Raw genomic sequence first — 23,831 nt, 5'->3', positions numbered from 1 at the left:
TGGAAAATTGTCAGGTCTCAGAAAATCTTCCTGCAGGTGGCGCTGTTGTCATGTCCCATCCAAATTGATTTCCAAATACGTCATCAACGTGTGACAGTGGGAGAGCGCAAGGTCATTGACCTCACCGGAGTTTTACCGCGGTCCAGGCTCCTAACGACACAAGGTAAGTTTAACTTTTTCTCCCTTTTGTTCATATTTTTGACACAGTTGTGTGATATTAAGTTGCGGTAATGTTGTGAAAGTTACCTATCAAAGAAGGAAATCTAGTTTTGTACGAAACCAAATCAGCACTATTCTTGTCTGGCCAATTCGTTCTAGCTAGCGACAGTGGTGGTGAAACGTGATTTAAATTTAAACTGTTTAGTAATTGTTTTGTATATGTTTCAGCAAATGGACAAGCTGAAAGCTTACGAGCAGCCTGCATCCTTTCTCTCGCTGTTTTCTCTTTTCTATATTGCTACTGTTGAGATATTTTGTGATCCTGATATGTATTTTTCTGTTGTTGTTTTTAGAGTTTTCTGCAATGTCATCCGACGATGATGAAAGGAGTATCCGACTCTGGCTGTTTCTTATGACTGTACCAAAAATACTTTTTTTTTTTTTTAAAGAGCATTAAAAATAAATGACGAAAGTACAACTTATTTATTAACTACTGTTCACCTCTTTCATATTAAAGAAGTGTATTTTTTGCTACACATATTTTATTTGTGGGCACTGAATAGACGCTGCTTTTAGTATAATTGCCACCTAAAAAGATTTAGTAATTTACTGGTTAATTACTTATGTTCAGTGTAAGAGGTGGGTGATCAATTAGACTATTTTTGTTACACTTAACCTTTCAAGATACGATGATAATAACATTGTTCAACAAAGGCTTAAAACAAAAGGAAATCAGCTGTGTACTCAATTCATATGGGCATAAAATAAGGTAAGTCTGCATTTCAACAGTTTCCATGACAACTCTCTAAAATTACAAAACATGCAGTTGTCCTTTAATATAATGCAAGTCTGTGTTGTCTTTTAACAGTGAGAGGCATCTGAGACGAGTTTTAAAACTTCTAGGGTTGAAGCGAAGATGCCCCCAACGACTTTTTACTGAAATCCACAAAGCAGTGGAGGTAAGTGTTAAAACATCAGTGCAAAAAATACATATTTTCCTGAAGTCTGTGTTAGGAGCTATTGTTGAAACAATAAATGTTATTTTCTGTAGTTATTTAAAAAAGCCCATTCAATTAATTGTTTGTTTGTTTTTTAGAGTGAGATGAAACAGTGGTCTCCTGAACAAGGAATCAGGGCAATGGTAAAGCGGGTAAGGGATGTCAGAGGAGTGCGGCCTTGTTACAGGTTGGTTTCCATAGTGTGTACTCAATATAATCAAGTATTCTCTTGTTTTACTGTTGAGCTCAGAGTAAAATCTATTGTTACTGTAGAGACGATGTTGCTAATATAATGAGGGATATGGATGCAAGTGGTCTTCAGAGGAGATCTCCTGGAAAGAAGAAAATTCCCCGTCGGAATTACATCAGCCGTGGTCCAAATGACACCTGGCACATTGATGGTATTTATTTTATCTTTTCAATTAACCTTCCTGTCATGTTTTGATGTTACTTCTGTCGAAACAAATTGTAATTTTTATTTGTTGTTTCATATAGGCAATGATAAACTGAAGTTCTTTGGAATGTGGATACATTTGGGGATTGATGGGTAGGTCTGAATATGGCATTCGCTACTTAATTGATTATATTCAGATATAGTACAAAGTTGCTTCAAGATAAGGATGTGAGGTAAACTGAGGTGTTATCTCTCCTGAGTAGTCTAGGGCAGGGATGGGCAACTCCAGGCCTCGAGGTGCCGGTGTCCTGCAGGTTTTAGATGTGTCCTTGATCCACAGCTGATTCAAATGGCTAAATTACCCTCACAACATGTTTTGTAGTTCTCCAGAGGCCTGGTAATGAACTAATCATTTTATTCAAGTGTGTTTACCCAGGGTGAGATCTAAAACATGCAGGACATTGGCCCTCGAGGTCTGGAATGGGCCAAGCCTGGTCTAAGGGACCAAGATAAAGTATGAATAGTGAAGGAGGATTCAAGATGGCATTTTTTAAAAGGTTTATTTCCTGCTAGTCCATTTCAGACTGGCAGTTATTTCAGGGAGGGCCAAGAACAACACAACAAATAAAACATCCCTGATATAAAGTAAACAGAATTTAACTCCAAAGAAAATAAAATGTACAATTTACGATAACCTACCTAACCAACACAATAAACAGGAGAATACAAAACAAAAGGCAGCTCTCTCCTCGCATCAGTCTGAACACAGTCAAGGGTCACATTCAATTCCAAAGGCATGTAAGCCTACATAACTATGGCAGTCAAAATGGCCGGAGGAACCAGAAACAACGCCTAGACAGAATACAATGGAAAACCAGAATACTCTTGGGGAATGTAACAAAAACCAAACATATTGCCAAAACATGATTAAATCATATGTACGAGTGGCCGCTTTTCAATTTCTCTCTTTTCAGATTTTCCAGGAAGGTTCTATGGCTAAAGGTGGGCACATCCAACCGCAAACAAAACTTTGTGGCCAGATACTTCTTTGAGGCTGTTCAAGAACAAGGTGGTATGCAATATACTTAAAAAAGGGGGGTTAAAAAAAGATTACATTTTGGTTATAAATTTATTTTTTCATCATTCACTAATTATCTTCAGTTTGTGTCTTTAGGCTGTCCTCAAATGATTCGGGGGACAGAGGAAAGGAGAACCTTGTTGTGGGTCAAATGCAGATGGCATTTCACATGCGAGATCTTGGGAATCAGGCATGGAGGTGCTTCAGAATGGGGACATCAGTGCACAACCAGGTATGTCTTTAAGCTGGTAAATGACTATTTCTAAAGTAACAACCTGACAACAAAACTGATAATGTCATGTTTATGTTGTTTAGAGAGCTGAATGTTTTAACAGTATTTTAAAGCGGACATGGATTAAGAAATGGCTGACAACATTTGAGGTAAAGCAAATCTTTCACCTGTAAAACCTAATAACAAAGACTAGCCATCAAAATCGCGCTAAACATACGATGGATTAGTTTATCTGAAAACACTATGCTGGAACTTTTTTTTTTTTGTACATCTGTACCTTTTCACTGATGAAATGCTCACCTTCACAACTTATGTCTTTTTCAAAACCACATGCTTAGACCATGATGGAGTCTGGGATCCTTGAACTGGACAATCCTGTGCACATGTAAGTCAATATTTTTAGACATGAAAAATGATCAAGCAGCAGTATGAAAGTATGTGGTCTAGGAATGCCTTTGTTTTTGAGTACTGATTAAAAATTAGCTTTTACATATTCTTCCTCAAAGAAGCAGATGAACATATTAACTTTTTAATTATCCTTTTTCATAGCAACTGCTTGCAGTACTCACACTTGCCACTGCTTCAAAGAGACTTAAAAACGGAGCAAACAGTTTGGAACACCCATGACATCCGCAAGCAACGCAATGCACCAGGTCCATTTGGGAAACCCGACCTTCTGTTTACCTCACCACCTCCTGGTATGTCATTTGAAAGTCTGTGGGGTTTTTTTTCTTTTTTTTCTTTTAACTTTCATTAGTTTACTTTTACTTTAATATAGCACTCTTCACAGGATAAAAACCACAAAGTGGCTTCACAATTATGTAAAACAGACATATAACAGCACAATCGAACATACAGAATAAATACAATCAAGGAAACATAATGATGTAGGGCAGAGCATTTCATGACCTGGGAGCCACCGTTCTGCAAGATCTATTGCCTCTGGTCTTCTGGTGGGACTACTAACAGCCATTGATTAGATGATCACAGGCTGGGAGAGGGAGTGTGGGGTTCTATAAGATCAGAAATGTAGGCAGGAGCTTCACGATTCGGAGCTTTGAAAGTCATTACTAAAATTTTAAAATGATTTTTCTAAAATATACTGGAATCCAGTGTAATGAGCGTAAAACTGTTATAATGTGCTTTCTTTTATTTGTCTTCCTAAGAAGCTTACTTCTGGTACAATCTGAGATTTCTGAATTTCTACTGTCAATACAAATATGGCTTCATATTGGCACCTTTAACTAAAAATTAATCAAAATGTTTGAGTGATATTTACATCTTTCAGTTTCTGCAATAACATCTGTAAAAACTGACTGCTTATTATACAGGTTGTAGAACAGCTTTATGATTATTCATTTATTTTTAACATTCCAAAGTGAACATCTTTTCAATATTGTCTTTCATTCGCAGGATATGGCAATGTGCTGCACATAGTTGACCCAGACCTTTTAGACTACGCCAAGCAATTAATCTGTGAGGTGGAAGAGCCTTCACTGGTAGCAAACCAGGAATTCAGAGACATGTGCCAGAACATTTTAGAAAACAGCCAATTTCCCTGCACACCTGATGGTTGCCTTGCTGCATACCTCATGCTAGTCCAAGAGCTGACAACTGCCATGAACAGAAATGCAGTTCCTACACCTTCTACGTTTGCAGAGGCAAATGACATATACATCTTTCTGAAGAGACAGAGGATGGAAGGTGCACCAGTAAACATTTCCAATGACCAATAAAATCATACAACATTGTTTGTTAACATTTATTTATCCTTGTTTACAATCAACAGGTAATTTGAAAACTGTCTGACCAACAAAATGTACAATAAAATGTTGAAAAACAATTGACAAGGTGCCATCTTTCATAATGATTCAGTGTTTCATTTAACACAACTTTTGTTAACCCTAATGTATAACATAATTAACATTGAAAGACTTTTGAACTGCAGACTGTAGCAACATTACCACTTGTAGCCATATCGGCTTGTAAGATCAAGGCCTGACTTGAGAAACTTAACAACATCAGATGCGGAAGGCCTTGAGTCTGGGTCATAGCTCACCAAACCACCAAGAAAACTGTGTTTGTCACTGAGATGTGATAGGGCATGTGGTGGGGTTTTGGTGGCCATTAGTGCAGCCAGTTCTCTTTGTTTTTTAACAGTCCACGGAGCGGACCCCGTCAGGATCTCCAGATATGTGGCTCCGAGGGACCACATGTCTGTCTGGAACGAGGCCTCTTCAAACATCAGTATGCATTCAGGAGCCATGTAAAGATATGTGCCACCAGCTGGACCAATAACCTGGGCAGTGAACTTACTCCCTTGACGAAGCATCACAGTGTCTCTTATGTTTGCCATGCCCCAGTCTGTCAGGACTGCCTTCTTAGAAGGGTGGTGAACCTATAAGGTATACACACGAGAACTTATCAGGTTGTCTTAAATCTCACAAATGTTATCAAAACTGTCATTCCAAAGACCACAGCTCATAATTGAAAAAAAAAAAAAACCCTCAAAGCTTTTAGCACCCAGATCACCCAACCACTGCAGATTTATTCTGAGATTGTTTATTATACCTAACATTGAAATTAACAGATTGGATAATGATCAAACACGGTTTTATAGTCCTGTTCTTTTTTTTTATCCCCATTCCACTTAAGAAAGTGGTACAGACTAATAGAACAATAGAAAAATTCAGTTTGTAAAGCCTAAACTTATTACAACATGTTTGGGAATTTTGTAGGTGTGCAACAACCAACATATTAAAGAAACAATGTAAGGCTTCCTACTTAAAAAAAAGTCCTTTATATGAATATACCAGAACAGTTCCTCGTTGAAATGTAGTGTTTAATAGACTGAAGAGAATAAAGTTCAATAAAGAAAAATTCAGTATGGCTTATGTAGAAATGTTTAGCTTATTTTAGAGCTTAGACATGTAGGAATGTTTAGTTTTTTAGAGTTTAGAAATATGTTAACTTAGAATGTAGAATTATTGTAAAGACACTGACACTGCCCTCAATGTAATAAAGGCCTGATTGTGTCATGAACTTAGAAGTAGATTTTATGAGGCCCTCCCCCATTTGAGCTGTGAAACTAAGACAAAGAGGAGTTGATGTTAAGTGGAAATTCCTCAGGGTATACTTAGGAGGGGGTTTCAACATTTGTGACTTGATAACGGTGGTCTGGAACGGAGATGGGTTTTTATGACATCCGGGAAGTCACTACATTGAGACACACACCTGCAGTGCTTTACTTTACGCACCCACACCCACATGCACACTCACTCACGTGCATGAGTGAGTGTGCATGAGTGAGTGCATGTGCGCATACCTGTGTGTATACACAGGTATGCGCACATAGTCACTCACGAACACTCACGTAGGTACGTGGGAGCGCGCACATGTAGGCATTCACGTGCTCGCACACACACAAACATGTAAACATGGTGATTAGTTTTATGGCACCTCGTAGAGGGGTTAGAAGGGGGGTCACTTATACAAAACTGCATGTAACGGACAAAGGAGTTGAGATCTGCAGAGGAAGTCCGGGGTTCTGTACATCTCCCTTCTATAAGCTATAATCAATAAGTGTGTATTAATAAAAATATTGTTAATTGACTACTCTGAGTCCCGGTGTTTTTCTGGAAGCCTGACGAATACACGAACTGTGGTGAAACTGCTTTTTGCAACACTTACCATGACATTTGCTGGCTTTATATCCTGGTGAATGATTCTCTGTGCATGGATGTACTCTACTGCCATGGATAAGTCCAGTGATATGAAACCGGCATCATCCCCTTCAAGCTATCAAGACAATATATAATGGGACCTAAGACCAACAAAGTCAATGTTTGGAAGTGTCCATCAAAAATCCCTGATTGCAGTCCTCTTGTGAAACTGTAAGCAGAGGTGAATGGTGTGTGTGAGCAAGGTGGCCAACAAATCTGACTCAGTTACACCAGTCCTGTCTGGAGGACTGGACCAAAATCCCTGAAAAATATTGTAAGAATATTGTAGAAGAAAACCTAAAATGTCTGAACTCATCCATGTAAAAAAAAAAGCAATTCTACCAAAATAGTAAAGAAGCTTATTATTAGAAAGTTAAGATTATTATTTTACTAAGTTCATACTTTTCTGGCATATGGCAATTAAAGATCATTTTTGTAATTCTAAATGGTTGAAAACATGAGAGAAAAAAAATTAATCAGTCTTTTTATATGTTGTACGCAAAGATGGTTTCAAGTACATATTTAAAGAAATGCCAGCAATAAGAAGTTCTGTTTTAATATGATGGTATTAAGATTATTCACAAAATGTATTCAATATAAAATTATGAGTATTGGTACCTTCACCAAGCAGCTGTCTGTGTGAAGCACTTGCTGCAGGGTTGCGCCATGAATGTATTCAGCTGCCAACAAAAAGCAGGACTCAGTGCGGGCAACTGCCATTAGTCTGACGATGTTGGGGTGAGACAGTCTCCTAATAACAAAAAAAAAAAAAATAGAGGCATTACAGCTTGAGGAACAATCGATTTTGAAAATGAAACAAAAATAAGTGTGTCAAAGTTCTTACAGTGAAACATTTATCTCATGATGAATGTCGCTGTCCTCCATCCCTTGTTGGCCACACACGATCCTTTTAACAGCTGCTGGAGTACCATGAAAAGAACCTCTATATACCTTGCCAAATGTCCCTTCTCCCAGTAGATTGTCCTCGCTGTATGTAATTAAAGCCTCTTCCACATATGGAACACGTGGAAGATACACTTGGGGATAAAAAACACAAAGTAACATACATTAACATACAGCTACTGCTAAACATTCTTCTATTAACTGCTGGATTAGTAATATCTAGGTTTACTCCAGGAACTTGAGTACCAAATAGTGAAGAATGAAAACCTTTATTTACAATTTTGTCTGATGATATGATGTTAGCCCTAAATGCGAAATAATGCTTACATGATGGCGACTTTGGAGTTGTGTTGAAGGACTCTGCAAAATCTATCAAAAGCTCACTATTTCCAGCACCTTCAGATAGCTCTTCAGCTCCCTCCATAGCTTCTTTTGCCTCAATAACTGCATGTGGTAACATGTCTTGGCTCACTGCTCCACCTGGACCTAGAGATGACCCTACATTTTCCTCCTTCCTTTGCTTGGACTGGCTTTTCTTTCTGACTCTCCCTGTTTCAAATTCACCTGAGCTGGATGTTTCTGGATGGAAATCCTATGAACACATTCAGCCAAGATATACTTTTTGCAGGGTGCACTGTGAAAATATCCACATTTATGACAATGATAAGAAATTAATTGGTCTGTTCAAAAAGAAGCCATGGTTTTACCTGTTCTGCAACATTTTGTCCTATGAGGGTTTCAGGAAGTTCATCTGCAGAATAAGATGCATATTACAAATGTGCAATGACCAAGCATAGTAAACAAGTGTGTAAAGGTTGGAAATGTAATGCAAACAAAATAAGAAGTCAATTTTAATGATTTAGTTAGATGTCCAGGCATTCACCTAAACTGCAACTTTCATCACCACCCACTTTAGTTACAGGGTCTTCATCTGTAAAATAACACATTAATTGCAATATATCTGAATGCCCACCATAGTCCGTGTACCACAGGGGTGGGCAATTCCAGGCCCCGAGGGCCGGTGTCCCTGCAGGTTTTAGATCTCACCTTGGGTCAACACACCTGAATCACATGATTAGTTCGTTACCAGGCCTCTGGAGAACATCAGGACATGTTGAGGAGATAATTTAGCCATTTAAATCAGCTGTGTTGGTTCAAGGACACATGTAAAACCTGTAGGGACACCGGCCCTCGGTGTCCACCCCTGGTGTACCATGTTCAATCACACAATCAAAAATATTCAATTTGGTTTGGGCAGGCACACACCTGAGATGGAACTTTGATCATCCAAACACACGACCTCTGTACAAAAAGTAAAATTATTTCATACCATACAAAATCGAGTGCTAGACAGTAGTTAATAGCAATATTGATCACTTTATTACCCAGTTGTCTTCGCCCGATGTATAGTGTTCTTTTCCACAGATGTGTAATATCAGAAACAGTTCTGTATTCTTTGTGGAAATCCTCCTTACTCCACCTGGTCCCGTCAGAATGACAAAGAGTGAACTCACTCCCCTCAGTACGCTCTGGCCAGAAGCGTTCTTTGGCTATGGTAATTAAATCATCATAGGTTTCATGGCCTTGCAGGATGATTCGAGGTGGAGCTTCGTCCATTATTAACTTCTGGTACCGTCCACACCTTCTCGGAGTTCTTGGTTTCCACTCCATGGGAGCCATTCTGACCTAGCATCAAGGAGAAAAAGCAAAGTTTATGAAAAAATATGCCTTTTTAGACAGTTAATTATTAATATATTGCTGATAGTCATACACATAGCTTCACTTTTTAACTAACCTTCAATAATGATTTGCCATGGTCCAAACGTTTATCATTCAATGGAAATTGCCTTTTCTTTACTTGAGGCTGTAGTAGTTTCTTGGCTTTACCAAAGGCCTCTGCTGCACCTGTAATGGATGAAGTTGAAAGTTAATCAAACTGATCCGCAGAAAGTTCTATATTACAACTGATCTTAAAGCAAAATAATTGGGGTTTTCTTACTGAGAAATTCATTGCCACTTGTTGAAGGAGTGTCATCTGCAATATAAATAGGGCAGTGATGTGAAACATGTGCTTTATAGAATTCTACTACAATCACAGACTACTGCACACTGATCTGCTTTCAAAATGTATTGCATCTATAAATAAAGTGGTTAGTCAATCATAACCTGCTAAGCATATCATGTTATATAAAGGAGATTATTTTACATGTTGTTCAAAAGTATCAAAACCTACCTGATTTTTCTGCTGCCAGGAGCTTTTTTACGTTGTTATCAAAGCCTTTTTGGGTAATCTCGCCTTCAAATAAAATTTTAGAAAGTAAGGAGTTATAGCTAGACTGTAGGAGCCAAATCCTACATCCTACTCCAGCGGAGACACGAGGCAAAGGCCGGAGCGGTCCTTCGGACCCTCCAGCGGAGACACGAGGCAAAGGCCGGACGGGTCCTTCGGACCCTCCAGCGGAGACACGAGGCAAAGGCCGGACGGGCCCCTTGGACCCTCCAGCGACGACAGGAAGCAAAGGCCGGACGGGCCCCTTGGACCCTCCAGCGACGACAGGAAGCAAAGGCCGGACGGGCCCTTCGGACCCTCCAGCGACGACAGGAAGCAAAGGCCGGAGCGGTCCTTCGGACCCTCCAGCAGAGACACGAGGCAAAGGCCGGAGCGGTCCTTCGGACCCTCCAGCGGAGACACGAGGCAAAGAGTCCACTAGCCGACATAAAGGCAGCTGGCACTGCACGGAGCACTGGCTTTGCCCAGGCAACACTAACATGGAGGAGTTCTCTGAGGGCTGCTTAATCTGCAGGGGTCCAGTAATAGCTGGGGGGTGAAACCTAGCTTCTGGGGAAGCCCTGGAGTGCATTACTTCGCCTGAAGCCGCTAAAGAGCAAGAATCTCCCTGGGTGGAACTTGGACTTTCTCCCTGCATAAGGTGAGTGTGTGAGACTGGTGACGGAATGAGCGACGGAGCTACGGGGGACACTGGAGCTACGGGGGACACTGGAGCTACGGGGGACACTGGAGCTACGGGGGACACTGGAGCTACGGGGGACACTGGAGCTACGGGGGACACTGGAGCTGGGGCCTGAACTACAGGCGGCACTGGGGCCTGAACTACAGGCGGCACTGGGGCCTGAACTACAGGCGGCACTGGGGCCTGAACTGAGGGTGAAGCTAGGAGCACTGGAGACTGCAATGAGGGTGAAGCTGGGAGCACTGGAGACTGCTGCGGGGCAGCTAACTGGGCTACTGGAGGCTGGGCAGCTAAGTGAGCTACTGGAGGCTGGGCAGCTAAGTGAGCTACTGGAGGCTGGGCAGCTAAGTGAGCTACTGGAGGCTGGGCAGCTAAGTGAGCTACTGGAGGCTGGGCAGCTAAGTGAGCTACTGGAGGCTGCTGAGCAGGTGAATAGCTGTTCACGGTAGTATCTGCCACACAAAACACAGTCCCGGAATAAACAGTCACACAATCCGAAAATGGAAAAGAGTCCTCACTCACCACAGCCGGCGAATTAGAAGTCCGAACGTCCGGCTGTGGGGTGGCGCGCCGGCGGCGCGATCGCCGTTTCTTCCCCGCAGATGGCTCCGACCGGCCGGGTAAAACCACATCCGGCGGGTCGGGCAGCGAGATAGTAGTGGCGGAGAAAAGGTGTGGTGTGAGGTGGAGAAAGGCCTGCATGGTCGGGGGAAGCGACTCCAACAGCCATGGCAGGCCGGAAAAGAGCCGTTGTAGCCGGCTTTCCACTGCGCGGCGAAGCTCTTCCGGGGGGTGTTCCAGCCACAAGCCAAGAAGGTTCTCCACATTGAAAATGATGTCATCCTTGAGCTCCTCAGACGGGTTGCAAGCCGCTGGGTCCATGCTGGCTGGTTCGTCCTGTCACGGATTGCCGAGGCAAGCCGTGTGTGAATTATTAAGGACCCAAGATGCGGCAGCTCTGGTGCAAGTGAGTTTATTATCCAAAAGTAAATCCAACAGAGATGGCGAGGATGAGCGTAAAACTAAGAAAACCTGAACTGGGAAAAACTAACAGAAACAGAGATGCAGGGAGGCACGGGGAAATACACAGAATGACGGACGGAGAGACGCAGACCATAACGTACCAAATAACGCAGACGAACCAGCAACTAACAGAGGCAGACACGAGGTTAAAATACACAGAAGGATAACGAGGGAATGAGACACAAAAGGAGGGCACAGCTGGAAGTAATCAGACCTGACGAGACAGGGGAAAAGTAACCTGAACACACCGAAAACAGACACGGACCTTCAAAGTAAAACAGGAAACACATACACGCAATGACATAACCCACCAACTTAACACAGACTGGGGGACATAGAACATAGCAACAAGAACCATGAAACAGAAGAGTACAAACACCCAAGGTAACCAAAACCACAGAATAATAATAATAATAATAAACTAAAACATAAACACGGAGTCACAGACTCCGGATCATGACAACATGAGTATCTAACTTTTAAATTGCAATGAAGAAATCCATCTTTTGTCAGTTTTTTTTAAACTAGGGCACTCCGACAATATCACAAAGTAATAACTATATACGTCTTTTAACATGCATATTAATTAAGAGAAGTAAATAGGAATACCAAACAATGTTAAACCATTAAAGCACGATATTGTCAGGGTTGTTGGCAGTTAAAAAAGGAAATTGCAAGCATTACAAAAACATTTAATAAAGCGTTTGATTACCATTATCAAGGTCTTTTTTCAGCTGCTCGTAAGCTTTCAGCTTGTCCATTTGCTGAAACATATACAAAACAATTACTAAACAGTTTAAATTTAAATCACGTTTCACCACCACTGTCGCTAGCTAGAACGAATTGGCCAGACAAGAATAGTGCTGATTTGGTTTCGTACAAAACTAGATTTCCTTCTTTGATAGGTAACTTTCACAACATTACCGCAACTTAATATCACACAACTGTGTCAAAAATATGAACAAAAGGGAGAAAAAGTTAAACTTACCTTGTGTCGTTAGGAGCCTGGACCGCGGTAAAACTCCGGTGAGGTCAATGACCTTGCGCTCTCCCACTGTCACACGTTGATGACGTATTTGGAAATCAATTTGGATGGGACATGACAACAGCGCCACCTGCAGGAAGATTTTCTGAGACCTGACAATTTTCCATGTGAGTCTGATACCTGACAATTTACCATGTGAGTCTGAGACCTGACAATTTACCATGTGAGTCTGAGACCTGACAATTTACCATGTGAGTCTGATACCTGACAATTTTCCATGTGAGTCTGATACCTGACAATTTTCCATGTGAGTCTGATACCTGACAATTTACCATGTGAGTCTGAGACCTGACAATTTTCCATGTGAGTCTGATACCTGACAATTTACCATGTGAGTCTGAGACCTGACAATTTTCCATGTGAGTCTGATACCTGACAATTTTCCATGTGAGTCTGAGACCTGACAATTTACCATGTGAGTCTGAGACCTGACAATTTTCCATGTGAGTCTGATACCTGACAATTTTCCATGTGAGTCTGATACCTGACAATTTTCCATGTGAGTCTGAGACCTGACAATTTTCCATGTGAGTCTGAGACCTGACAATTTTCCATGTGAGTCTGAGACCTGACAATTTTCCATGTGAGTCTGATACCTGACAATTTACCATGTGAGTCTGAGACCTGACAATTTTCCATGTGAGTCTGATACCTGAGACCTGACAATTTTTCGTGTGAGACTGATACCTGACACCTTTTTTCCTGAGACCTGACGATGTCCTAAAATGTACACCGTAGTCGGGACTTCCAGGTTATACTCGGCACAGATGTTCCTGTACACTATGCCGGCCACTTGGTTATGGCGTTCCATGTATGCCCTGCCTGCTAGCATCTTGCACCCTGCTGTTATGTGCTGGATTGTCTCAGGGGCATCTTTACACAGCCTGCACCTGGGGTCTTGCCTGGTGTGATAGACCCCAGCCTCTATGGATCTTGTGCTCAGAGCTTGTTCTTGTGCTGCCATGATTAGTGCCTCTGTGCTGTCTTTCAGTCCAGCTTTGTCCAGCCACTGGCAGGATTTCTGGATATCAGCCACCTCCTCTATCTGCCGGTGGTACATACCGTGCAGGGGCCTTTCCTTCCATGATGGTTTCTCGCCTTCCTCCTCTTTCTTGGGTTTCTGCTGCCTGAGGTATTCACTGAGCACGCTGTCAGTTGGGGCCATCTTTGTGATGTATTCGTGGATGTTCGTTGTCTCATCCTGGACTGTGGTGCTGACACTCACCAGTCCCTGGCCTCCTTCCTTCCACTTAGCATACAGCCTCAGGATGCTGGATGCTTCTTGTAATCAATCCAGGCAGTGCACAGGTTGGTCAGTCTGGTCTTGCAGTCTCGGCTGACTGCTTGGTCTGCCAGTAGCTGGTGTTTTGCGCATCTGGTATTCTTGCCCATCCCTTTTTGTGCCCCGCTCATGTATTGACCCATGTGCCTGTTCATCTTAGCCGCTATGATGCCTGACAGGAGCTTCCACGTGGTGCTGAGGCAGGTTATTGGTCGGTAGTTGGAGGGGACCGGTCCCTTCTGGGGGTCCTTGAGGATCAGGACTGTCCGGCCTTCGGTTAGCCATTCTGGGTGTCTCTCGTCAACTAGCAGCTGGTTCATTTGTGCTGCCAGGCGCTCGTGGAGTGCAGTCAGCTTCTTCAGCCAGTAGGCGTGAACCATGTCAGGGCCTGGTGCTGTCCAACTCTTCATACTGGAGACCCTTTCTTGGATATCTGCCACTGTGATGGTTACTGGGCCCTGTTCAGGGAGGTCGCTGTGGTCTGCCCTCAGATCCACTAGCCACTGAGCATTGCCGTTATGGGTTGCGTACTTCTCCCATATGCTCTTCCAGTATTGCTCCATCTCCAGCCTTGGTAGTGCTGTTCTCATATTGTTCCCCTGCCACTGAGAGTACACCTTGGCTGGTTCCGTGGAGAACAGCTGGTTTATTCTCCTGCCTTCTATCTCTCTGGTGTACCTCCTCAAGCGGCTGGCCAAGGCTGTGAGTCGTTGCTTGGCAGTTTCCAAGGCCTCAGGTATGGACAGCTTCCTGTACTTAGGCACCTTCCTCATCCTTTCTGCAACTCCGATAGTTGGCTAACCTCCCTCCATGCTACCTTGATCTTAGCCTCTAGCCTCCTTCTCCATGGAGGGTACTGCCCCTTGTGGCTGTTCAACTTGTAGCCAAGCATCTCACTGATCATTGCTGCCGTATTGTAGATCAGCTTGTTAGTGTCGGTAATCGTGGCTTTAGGTATCATCCGTAGTGCTGCATTAACATCATCTAGCAGACCTTCTGAGGGTACTTCACGTAATCTTGGTAACCGGCTACGGGGGGTCCAGATTTCGAGCTTGGCCATGATCCTATCTTTCAGGTCAGTTCCTCTCACACTCAACGATCCTTCTCCTATCGCACTTGGGGCTTGGTACCCAATCTCGGGTGGGGGTGATGATATCTCCCCCCTGACCTGGCGTCCTGGCTCCCCCTTGCCATAGCATTTATGTTGTACCTCATCAATCTCTAGCTGTGAGAGCAGTCCCTTCTTTCGAATGTTGGAACACTGGGCTACTAGTTGTTTTGCTGTAATTGTGGATGTTGGGTATCGAAGAATCCATTGGTCCCTCATCCTATTCATGTAACCCCTTCCGCCAGGGTTACTTGCGTAGTAGCATTCCAACAACGCCCTGTTTTCGTCTCTTGCCCACCGATGCCTTCTTGTTCCAGTAGCCCACTTCTCGTCAGGGTGCCCTGGTTCCTCAACACCTGACGCGGACCTTGTTGATCCGGGCGACGTCCGAGCCGGCATGCCTTCATATTTATCTGTCTCGCTCATGTCTGCGGTAGGCTTGCTTAGCATAGGGGGTCTAGCCTTAGGACCCTTACTGGATACAGATGCCCCAGGCAGGAATCGACTAGCGATCCTCTGCTCCAAAGACGTGTAGTCTATTTTTATTGGAATTCCACGTGAAAGACCAATACAAAGTGGTGTACACTTGAGAAGTGGAACAAAAATCATACATGATTCCAAACATTTTTTACAAATAAATAACTGAAAAGTGGGGTGTGCGTAATTATTCAGCCCCCTTTGGTCTGAGTGCAGTCAGTTGCCCATAGACACTGCCTGATGAGTGCTAATGACTAAATAGAGTGCACCTGTGTGTAATCTAATGTCAGTACAAATACAGCTGCTCTGTGATGGCCTCAGAGGTTGTCTAAGAGAATATTGGGAGCAGCAACACCATCAAGTCCAAAGAACACACCAGACAGGTCAGGGATAAAGTTATTGAGAAATTTAAAGCAGGCTTAGGCTACAAAAAGATTTCCCAAGCCTTGAACATCCCACGGAGCACTGTTCAAACGATCATTCAGAAATGGAAGGAGTATGGCACAACTGTAAACCTACCAAGACAAGGCCGTCCACCTAAACTCACAGGCCAAACAAGGAGGGCGCTGATCAGAAATGCAGCCAAGAGGCCCATGGTGACTCTGGACGAGCTGCAGAGATCTACAGCTCAGGTGGGGGAATCTGTCCATAGGACAACTATTAGTCGTGCACTGCACAAAGTTGGCCTTTATGGAAGAGTGGCAAGAAGAAAGCCATTGTTAACAGAAAACCATAAGAAGTCCCGTTTGCAGTTTTCCACAAGCCATGTGGGGGACACAGCAAACATGTGGAAGAAGGTGCTCTGGTCAGATGAGACCAAAATGGAACTTTTTGGCCACAATACAAAATGCTATATGTGACGGAAAACTAACACTGCACATCACTCTGAACACACCATCCCTGCTGTTAAATATGGTGGTGGCAGCATCATGCTCTGGGGGTGCTTCTCTTCAGCAGGGACAGGGAAGCTGGTCAGAGTTGATGGGAAGATGGATGGAGCCAAATACAGGGCAATCTTGGAAGAAAACCTCTTGGAGTCTGCAAAAGACTTGAGACTGGGGCAGAGGTTCACCTTCCAGCAGTACAACGACCCTAAACATAAAGCCAGAGCAACAATGGAATGGTTTAAAACAAAACATATCCATGTGTTAGAATGGCCCAGTCAAAGTCCAGATCTAAATCCAATCCAGAATCTGTGGCAAGATCTGAAAACTGCTGTTCACAAACGCTGTCCATCTAATCTGACTGAGCTGGAGCTGTTTTGCTAAGAAGAATGGGCAAGAATTTCAGTCTGTAGATGTGCAAAGCTGGTACAGACATACCCTAAAAGACTGGCAGCTGTGATTGCAGCAAAAGGTGGTTCTACAAAGTATTGACTCAGGGGGCTGAATGATTACGCACACTCCACTTTGCAGTTATTTATTAGTAAAAAATGTTTGAAATCATGTATGATTTTCGTTCCACTTCTCACGTGTACACCACTTTGTATTGGTCTTTCACGTGGAATTCCAATAAAATTGATTCATGTTTGTGGCTGTAATGTGACAAAAGTTCAAGGGGGCCGAATACTTTTGCAAGCCACTATATAAATGTATGTACACACTTGTGAATAGGTAAAGGAAATCTTAAATAGGAATGTGACCGTTGACATGTATTTTTCTTTTTTTGGTGGTGGAGGGCAAATTGCATCAGTACAAACTAGTACAGTTTCACAAGTACAAAATTTTGAGTGGCAGTTAGTACAGTAATGCACTGAGTAAGATTTTTATTTGTTTAAATACTAATATGAATGAAGTGACCAGTGCAGATTATACGTTGAAGATAAATGTCCTGAATGGCAGGAAACATCATGCCTGTGATGTGCTCTGCTGCCTTCACCACCCTCTGTAGTGATTTACGGCTGCTGGCAGAGCAGCTTCCGTACCAAACTGTAATGCAGCTCGTCAGCAAGCTCTTGATCGCACACCTGTAGAAATTTGAGGTGATGTTAGCATTCATGCCAAACTTCTTCAGCCTCCTCAGGAAGTAGAGTCGATGGCAGGGATAGCTCAGTAGGTAAAGCGGTTGCCCCATGATCGGAAGGTCGGGGATTTGAATCCCCTGAACAGCTACCCTGATGTACCCCTGAGCAAGGTACCGTCCTCACACACCGCTCCCCGGGCGCACTGGTGGCTGCCCACTGCTTCACTGAGTGAATGGGTTAAATGCAGAGAAGAATTTCCCCACGGGGATCAATAAAGTATACATTATATATGGCAAGCTTTCCTGATAGCAGTGTCTGTGTGAAGGGTCCAGGAGAGGTGATGTTGACTCCAAGGAATTTCTAAATTGCTCACCCTTTCGACCTTGGTACTGTTTATGTGGATGGGCTGGTGTTCCCTGACTGGTCACTTCTGGTAGTCCACTATCATTTCTCTAGTTTTACTGATCTTGAGAGACAGGTTATTTTCCAGGCACCACTTGTACAGTGTCATCACCTCTTCTCTATACACCGTCTCATCATTGTCTGTGATGAGGCCTATGATGGTTGTGTCATCCGCAAACTTGATGATGATGTTGCACTCATGTTTAGCAACACAGTCGTGTGTGAACAGGGAATATAGGAGGGATCTAAGAACACAACCCTGTGGCATTCCTCTGTTTAGAATGAGTGATGAGGAGGTGTGCTTACCAGTTCTCACCACCTGGGGCCTGTCTGTGAGGCAAGCGAAAGTCTACTATATTTCTATCTCCCAAGGACACGTAGTCTAATGCCTTTATTTTTCAGGGCCGTGTCCACTTAATACTAGACTATATGATTATATGGCATTTTGGATAATATAAGATTAATATAAGGCACAGCATTGAAGCACTTCAGGTAACTTCATTCTAACAAGAAGCAGCAATATAACATAGCTAACCTTTACAGTGCAGTGAATCCTGCTTGTGCCGTGATATTCAGGACGGCAAACTGTTGGGTTTATCTAGGCACAAACTTGGAACACGAGACCAACAAACTGCACGACAAAACAAGACAAGACACAGCTCTTTGTCTTTGTGGCTCGCGAGGGAAGTCAGTCAAAGTTGAGAAAAGATTCCTTCACCTGAACTCAACCAACTTTGACTGATTCCTTCGCTACAGCCCGTTTTATTGCCAGCAAGCAATCATTCATGAATATGTAAATTAGATATTAATATTGTGACATGGAATATCAATGGTTGTAGTACAGCAGTTAAAAGGAAAAAAATCCTAAGCTATCTTAAGTCCCGTAGTACAGATATAGCATTTTTACAAGAAACGCATTTTGAAAATGAAACAGAAGCCCTGAAAATGAAACGAGATTGGGTTGGGAAGGTGTTTCATAACTCTGTATCTAGAAAAAGCCATGGAGTTATAATACTTATTAATAAGAAAATCAACTTTGTACCATTGCGAGAGTTTAAAGATACTGAAAGACGAGTAATATGTCTCCAAGTACTTATAAATGGTGCAAAAGTAATACTATGTAACATATATGCCCCAAATAGGGAAGACCCCAACTTTGTTGCCAAAATAATTAAGATATTAGGTGATTTTGAGGGCCAGATTGTGCTGGGAGGAGATTTTAATCAGGTTCCGGATCAGTATTTGGATAGGAGTGGTGCAAATCTAGGCCCTAGTACAAAAAATAAATCAGCAGCAGCTATCTTTAAAGAGGAAGCTGGATTGGTTGATATCTGGAGACTAGTACATCCTTTAGAAAGGGAATATACGTTTTACTCACATTCTCATAAAAGTTATTCCCGAATTGATTATTTTTTTAATATCTAGTCTGAGCGCTGATCTGGTTGTAAACTGTGATATAGGTATAATCATAATATCAGATCATGCCCCAGTAGAACTAAATATAGACTTACAGGTTGAGAAATATAATCGGGGCAGGTGGAAACTAAACCCAAGTCTTTTACGGGATGAACAATTCGTGGCAGCATTAAAAGATGATATTAACTTTTTTGGGGATGTAAATATTGGGACCACAGAGAGATTGGCTACTGTATGGGACGACCTAAAGGCCTTTATTAGGGGCAATGTCTGGTATATATTTCAAAGAAGGCAAAAGAAAGTAAACAAAAAATAGAGACTTTGGTAAAACAGATAAGTCATTTGGAAAAACAATTGGCAGAAAATTATGTAGAGAGTAACTTCAGGAAAATATGCCAATTGAAGTTTAATCTTTATGAAATTTATAATAAGAAAGCAGAGTATGCATTGTTCAGACTTAAAACAAATTTCTATGAGAATGGGGAAAATACAGGACAATTACTGGCCAGACAACTTAAATGGCTAGAAAATCAAAGTGTGATCACAGCAATTAAAAAAGATGATAAATTGATTCAATTCAATTCAATTCAAGTCAATTTTATTTATATAGCGCCAAATCACAACAAAAGTCACCTCAAGGCGCTTTATATTGTACAGTAGATCGCACAATAATAAATACAGAGAAAAACCCAACAATCATATGACCCCCTATGAGCAAGCACTTTGGCGACAGTGGGAAGGAAAAACTCCCTTTCAACAGGAAGAAACCTCCGGCAGAACCAGGCTCAGGGAGGGGCGGCCATCTGCTGCAACCGGTTGGGGTGAAAGAAGGAAGACAGGATATAGACATGCTGTGGAAGAGAGACAGAGATTAATAACAGATATGATTCGATGCAGAGAGGTCTGTTAACACATAGTGAGTGAGAAAGGTGACTGGAAAGGAAAAACTCAGTGCATCATGGGAATCCCCGGCAGCCTACGTCTATTGCAGCATCACTAAGGGAGGATTCAGGGTCACCTGGTCCAGCCCTAACTATATGCTTTAGCAAAAAGGAAAGTTTTAAGCCTAATCTTGAAAGTAGAGATAGTGTCTGTCTCCTGAATCCAAGCTGGAAGCTGGTTCCACAGAAGAGGGGCCTGAAAACTGAAGGCTCTCCCTCCCATTCTACTTTTAAATACTCTAGGAACAACAAGTAGGCCTGCAGAGCGAGAGCGAAGTGCTCTAATAGGGTGATATGGTACTACAAGGTCATTAAGATAAGATGGGGGTTGATTATTTAAGACCTTGTATGCGAGGAGCAGGATTTTGAATTCAATTCTGGATTTAACAGGAAGCCAATGAAGGGAAGCCAAAACAGGAGAAATATGCTCTCTCTTTCTAGTCCCTGTCAGGACTCTTGCTGCAGCATTTTGGATTAGCTGAAGGCTTTTCAGGGAGTTTTTAGGACATCCTGATAATAATGAATTACAGTAGTCCAGCCTAGAAGTAATAAATGCATGAACTAGTTTTTCAGCATCACTCTGAGACAGGATATTTCTAATTTTAGAGATGTTGCGCAAATGGAAGAAAGCAGTCTTACATATTTGTTTAATATGTGCGTTGAAGGACATGTCCTGGTCAAAAATGACTCCAAGGTTCCTCACAGCATTACTGGAGGCCAAGGTAATGCCATCCAGAGTAAGAATCTGGTTAGATACCATATTTCTAAGATTTTCAGGGCCGAGTACAATAACCTCAGTTTTATCTGAATTAAGAAGCAGAAAGTTAGTGGCCATCGAGGTCTTTATGTCTTTAAGACATTCCTGCAGTTTAACTAATTGGTGTGTGTTACCTGGCTTCATGGATAGATAGAGCTGCATGTCATCTGCATAGCAGTGAAAATTTATGCTATGTCTTCTAATGATGCTGCCTAAGGGAAGCATGTATAATGTAAACAGAATTGGTCCTAGCACTGAACCCTGTGGAACACCATAATTGACCTTAGTGTGTGAAGAGGACTCTCCATTTACTTGAACAAATTGGAGTCTATTAGATAGATATGATACAAACCACTGCAGTGCAGTACCTGTAATACCTACAGCATGTTCTAATCGCTCTAATAGGATATTATGGTCAACAGTATCGAACGCAGCACTGAGGTCTAGCAGGACGAGCACAGAGATGAGTCCACTGTCAGAGGCCATAAGAAGATCATTTGTAACCTTCACTAAAGCTGTTTCTGTGCTGTGATGAGCTCTGAAACCTGACTGAAACTCTTCAAATAAGCCATTCCTCTGCAGATGATCTGTTAGCTGTTTGACAACTACTCTTTCAAGGATGTTTGATATGAAAGGAAGGTTGGAGATTGGCCTATAATTAGCTAAGACTGCTGGGTCTAGGGATGGCTTTTTAAGTAAAGGTTTAACTACAGCCACCTTGAAGGCCTGTGGTACATAGCTGATTATTAGAGATAGGTTGATCATATTTAAGACTGAAGCATTAATTAATGGCAGGACTTCTTTAAGCAGTTTTGTAGGAATGGGGTCTAAAAGACACGTTGATGGTTTGGAGGAATTAATTATTGAAGTTAACTCCGAAAGATCAATTGGAGAAAAAGAGTCTAACTTAACATCGATGGTACTAAAAGTAGCTGTAGATAATATTACATCTGTGGGATGATTATTGGTAATTTTTTCTCTAATGATAAAAATTTTACTCGTGAAGAAGTTCATGAAGTCATTACTAGTTAATGTTAAAGGGATTGTTGGCTCAGTAGAGCTCTGATTGTTTGCCAGCCTGGCTACAGTGCTGAAGAGAAACCTGGGGTTGTTCTTATTTTCTTCAATCAGTGACGAATAGTAAGATGTTCTGGCTTTGTGGAGGGCTTTCTTATAAAGCAGCAAACTATTTCTCCAGGCTAAATGATGATCCTCTAAATTTGTGACACGCCATTTCCTCTCCAGCTTACGAGTTATCTGCTTTAGGCTACATGTTTGAGAATTATACCACGGAGTCAGGTACTTCGGATTTGAGGCCTTAGTTTTCACAGGAGCTACAGTATCCAGAGTCGTACGTAGTGAGGAGGTAAAATTATTAACAAGATAATCGACCTCTGTTGGAGTAGCGTTGAGATAGCTGCTCTGCTCTATGTTGGTACAGGGCATTGAAGATGATAACAGTGGGTGGATTATATTCTTAAACTTAGTTACAGCACTTTCAGAAAGACATCTACTGTGATAAAGTCTACTCTCCACTGCTGTGTAATCAATTATTGTAAATGTAAATGTTATCAGGAAATGATCAGACAGCAGAGGGTTTTCAGGAAACACTGTTAAATGTTCAGTTTCTATGCCATATGTTAAAACAAGATCTAGAGTGTGATTAAAGTGGTGGGTGGGTTCTTTTACATTTTGAGAGAAGCCAATTGAGTCTAATAACAGATTAAATGCGATGTTGAGGCTGTCATTTTTAGCATCTACATGGATGTTAAAATCACCCACAATAATTATTTTATCTGAGCTGAGCACTAAATCAGATAAAAAGTCTGAGAAATCAGAGAGAAACTCTGTGTAAGGCCCAGGTGGACGATAGATGATAACAAGTAAGACTGGTTTCTGAGTTTTACAGCTGGGGTGGACGAGGCTAAGCATCAGGCTTTCAAATGAATTAAAAGTCTGTCTTGGTCTTTCGTTAATTAATAGACTGGTGTGAAAAATTGCTGCCACACCGCCCCCTCGGCCTGTGCTTCGAGGTTTCTGACATCATCTTGGGATATTAATGCCGTTTTCAAATCGTTTTATGAGGATCTCTATACTTCTGAGACCACGGCTAGTATAGAAGAATTGGAATCCTTTTTTGATAGATTAACAATGCTAAAAGTTCTTCCAGAAGAAAAGGGCCGATTGGAGGCACCTATAAGAGAGGCAGAAGTTAAAAAAGCCATCAATGCAATGAAAACTGGGAGGTCACCGGGTGTAGATGGCTTAACAGCCGAATATTATCAAAATTTTACAGATATACTTGCCTCATTTTTAACTAAAGTATTTCAGGAAGCTTTCCAATATGGAACGCTTCCTGAAAGTTTCAATCAAGCTATTATAACTGTCTTGTCAAAAGATGATAAAGTGACTGACTCTAACTGACACAACCAATTTTAGACCTATTAGTTTAATAAATGTGGATTGTAAAATACTGTCAAAGATCTTGGCAGCAAGACTGGAGACGGTGTTGCCACAGATTGTTCACAAAGACCAAGTGGGGTTTATTAAGCATCGATCATCAGCTGATAACATGAGGAGATTATCACATATTATGTGGGCCAATAAAATAACCCAAAACCGGTAGTAATAATTTCGCTTGACGCACAGAAAGCTTTCGACAGGGTTGAATGGAGTTTTTTATTCACCGCACTGTCAAAATTTGGAATTGATGATAATTTTTGTAGATGGGTTAAGACACTCTATTCAGGGCCGAAAGCCTCTGTTCTCACCAATGGACTGATGTCCCCTTTTTTTAATATTTCCAGGTCTACCCGTCAGGGTTGTAGTCTTAGCCCACTCTTGTTCACTATCTTTTTGGAACCCCTGGCTATTAAAATTAGGTAAGATTCAAGTATTGTGGGTGTGAATGGAGGGGGGAGAGAACATAAATTATTTCTATATGCAGACAATATTTTGG

At 42.0% G+C, this 23,831-nt stretch overlaps 1 protein-coding gene across 1 annotated transcript; it reads right to left on the bottom strand.

Moving 5' to 3' along the window:
- Positions 1–4,609: 4,609 nt before the first annotated feature.
- Positions 4,610–9,836, bottom strand: LOC109200489 (probable serine/threonine-protein kinase At1g01540). Its single transcript, XM_025904850.1, has 11 exons — positions 9,720–9,836; positions 9,486–9,521; positions 9,282–9,391; positions 8,872–9,172; positions 8,753–8,788; positions 8,194–8,237; positions 7,814–8,078; positions 7,428–7,620; positions 7,202–7,334; positions 6,552–6,659; positions 4,610–5,259 (listed from the first exon to the last, which is right to left on the bottom strand). The coding sequence occupies exons 4-11, from the start codon at positions 9,164–9,166 to the stop codon at positions 4,822–4,824; spliced, it is 1,512 nt and encodes a 503-aa protein (XP_025760635.1). The 5' UTR covers positions 9,167–9,172; positions 9,282–9,391; positions 9,486–9,521; positions 9,720–9,836; the 3' UTR covers positions 4,610–4,821.
- Positions 9,837–23,831: the final 13,995 nt, after the last annotated feature.

Source organism: Oreochromis niloticus, unplaced genomic scaffold (genome assembly GCF_001858045.2).
Source record: "Oreochromis niloticus isolate F11D_XX unplaced genomic scaffold, O_niloticus_UMD_NMBU tig00007375_pilon, whole genome shotgun sequence".
Taxonomy (NCBI): Eukaryota; Metazoa; Chordata; class Actinopteri; order Cichliformes; family Cichlidae; genus Oreochromis; species Oreochromis niloticus.
The sequence above is the reverse complement of the archived record's forward strand: the minus strand, read 5'-3'. Positions and strand labels throughout refer to the sequence as shown.

Bases quoted from the DNA above. Each gene is read 5' to 3' on its own strand.
- LOC109200489 (XM_025904850.1), bottom strand. From the start codon at position 9,166: ATGGCTCCCATGGAGTGGAAACCAAGAACTCCGAGAAGGTGTGGACGG. The intron at 8,238-8,752 runs GTGTGTGCCTGC...CTTATTCTGCAG, and splicing joins TGATCAAAGTTCCATCTCAG to ATGAACTTCCTGAAACCCTC. The intron at 7,621-7,813 runs GTAAGCATTATT...TTTATCCCCAAG, and splicing joins AACTCCAAAGTCGCCATCAT to TGTATCTTCCACGTGTTCCA.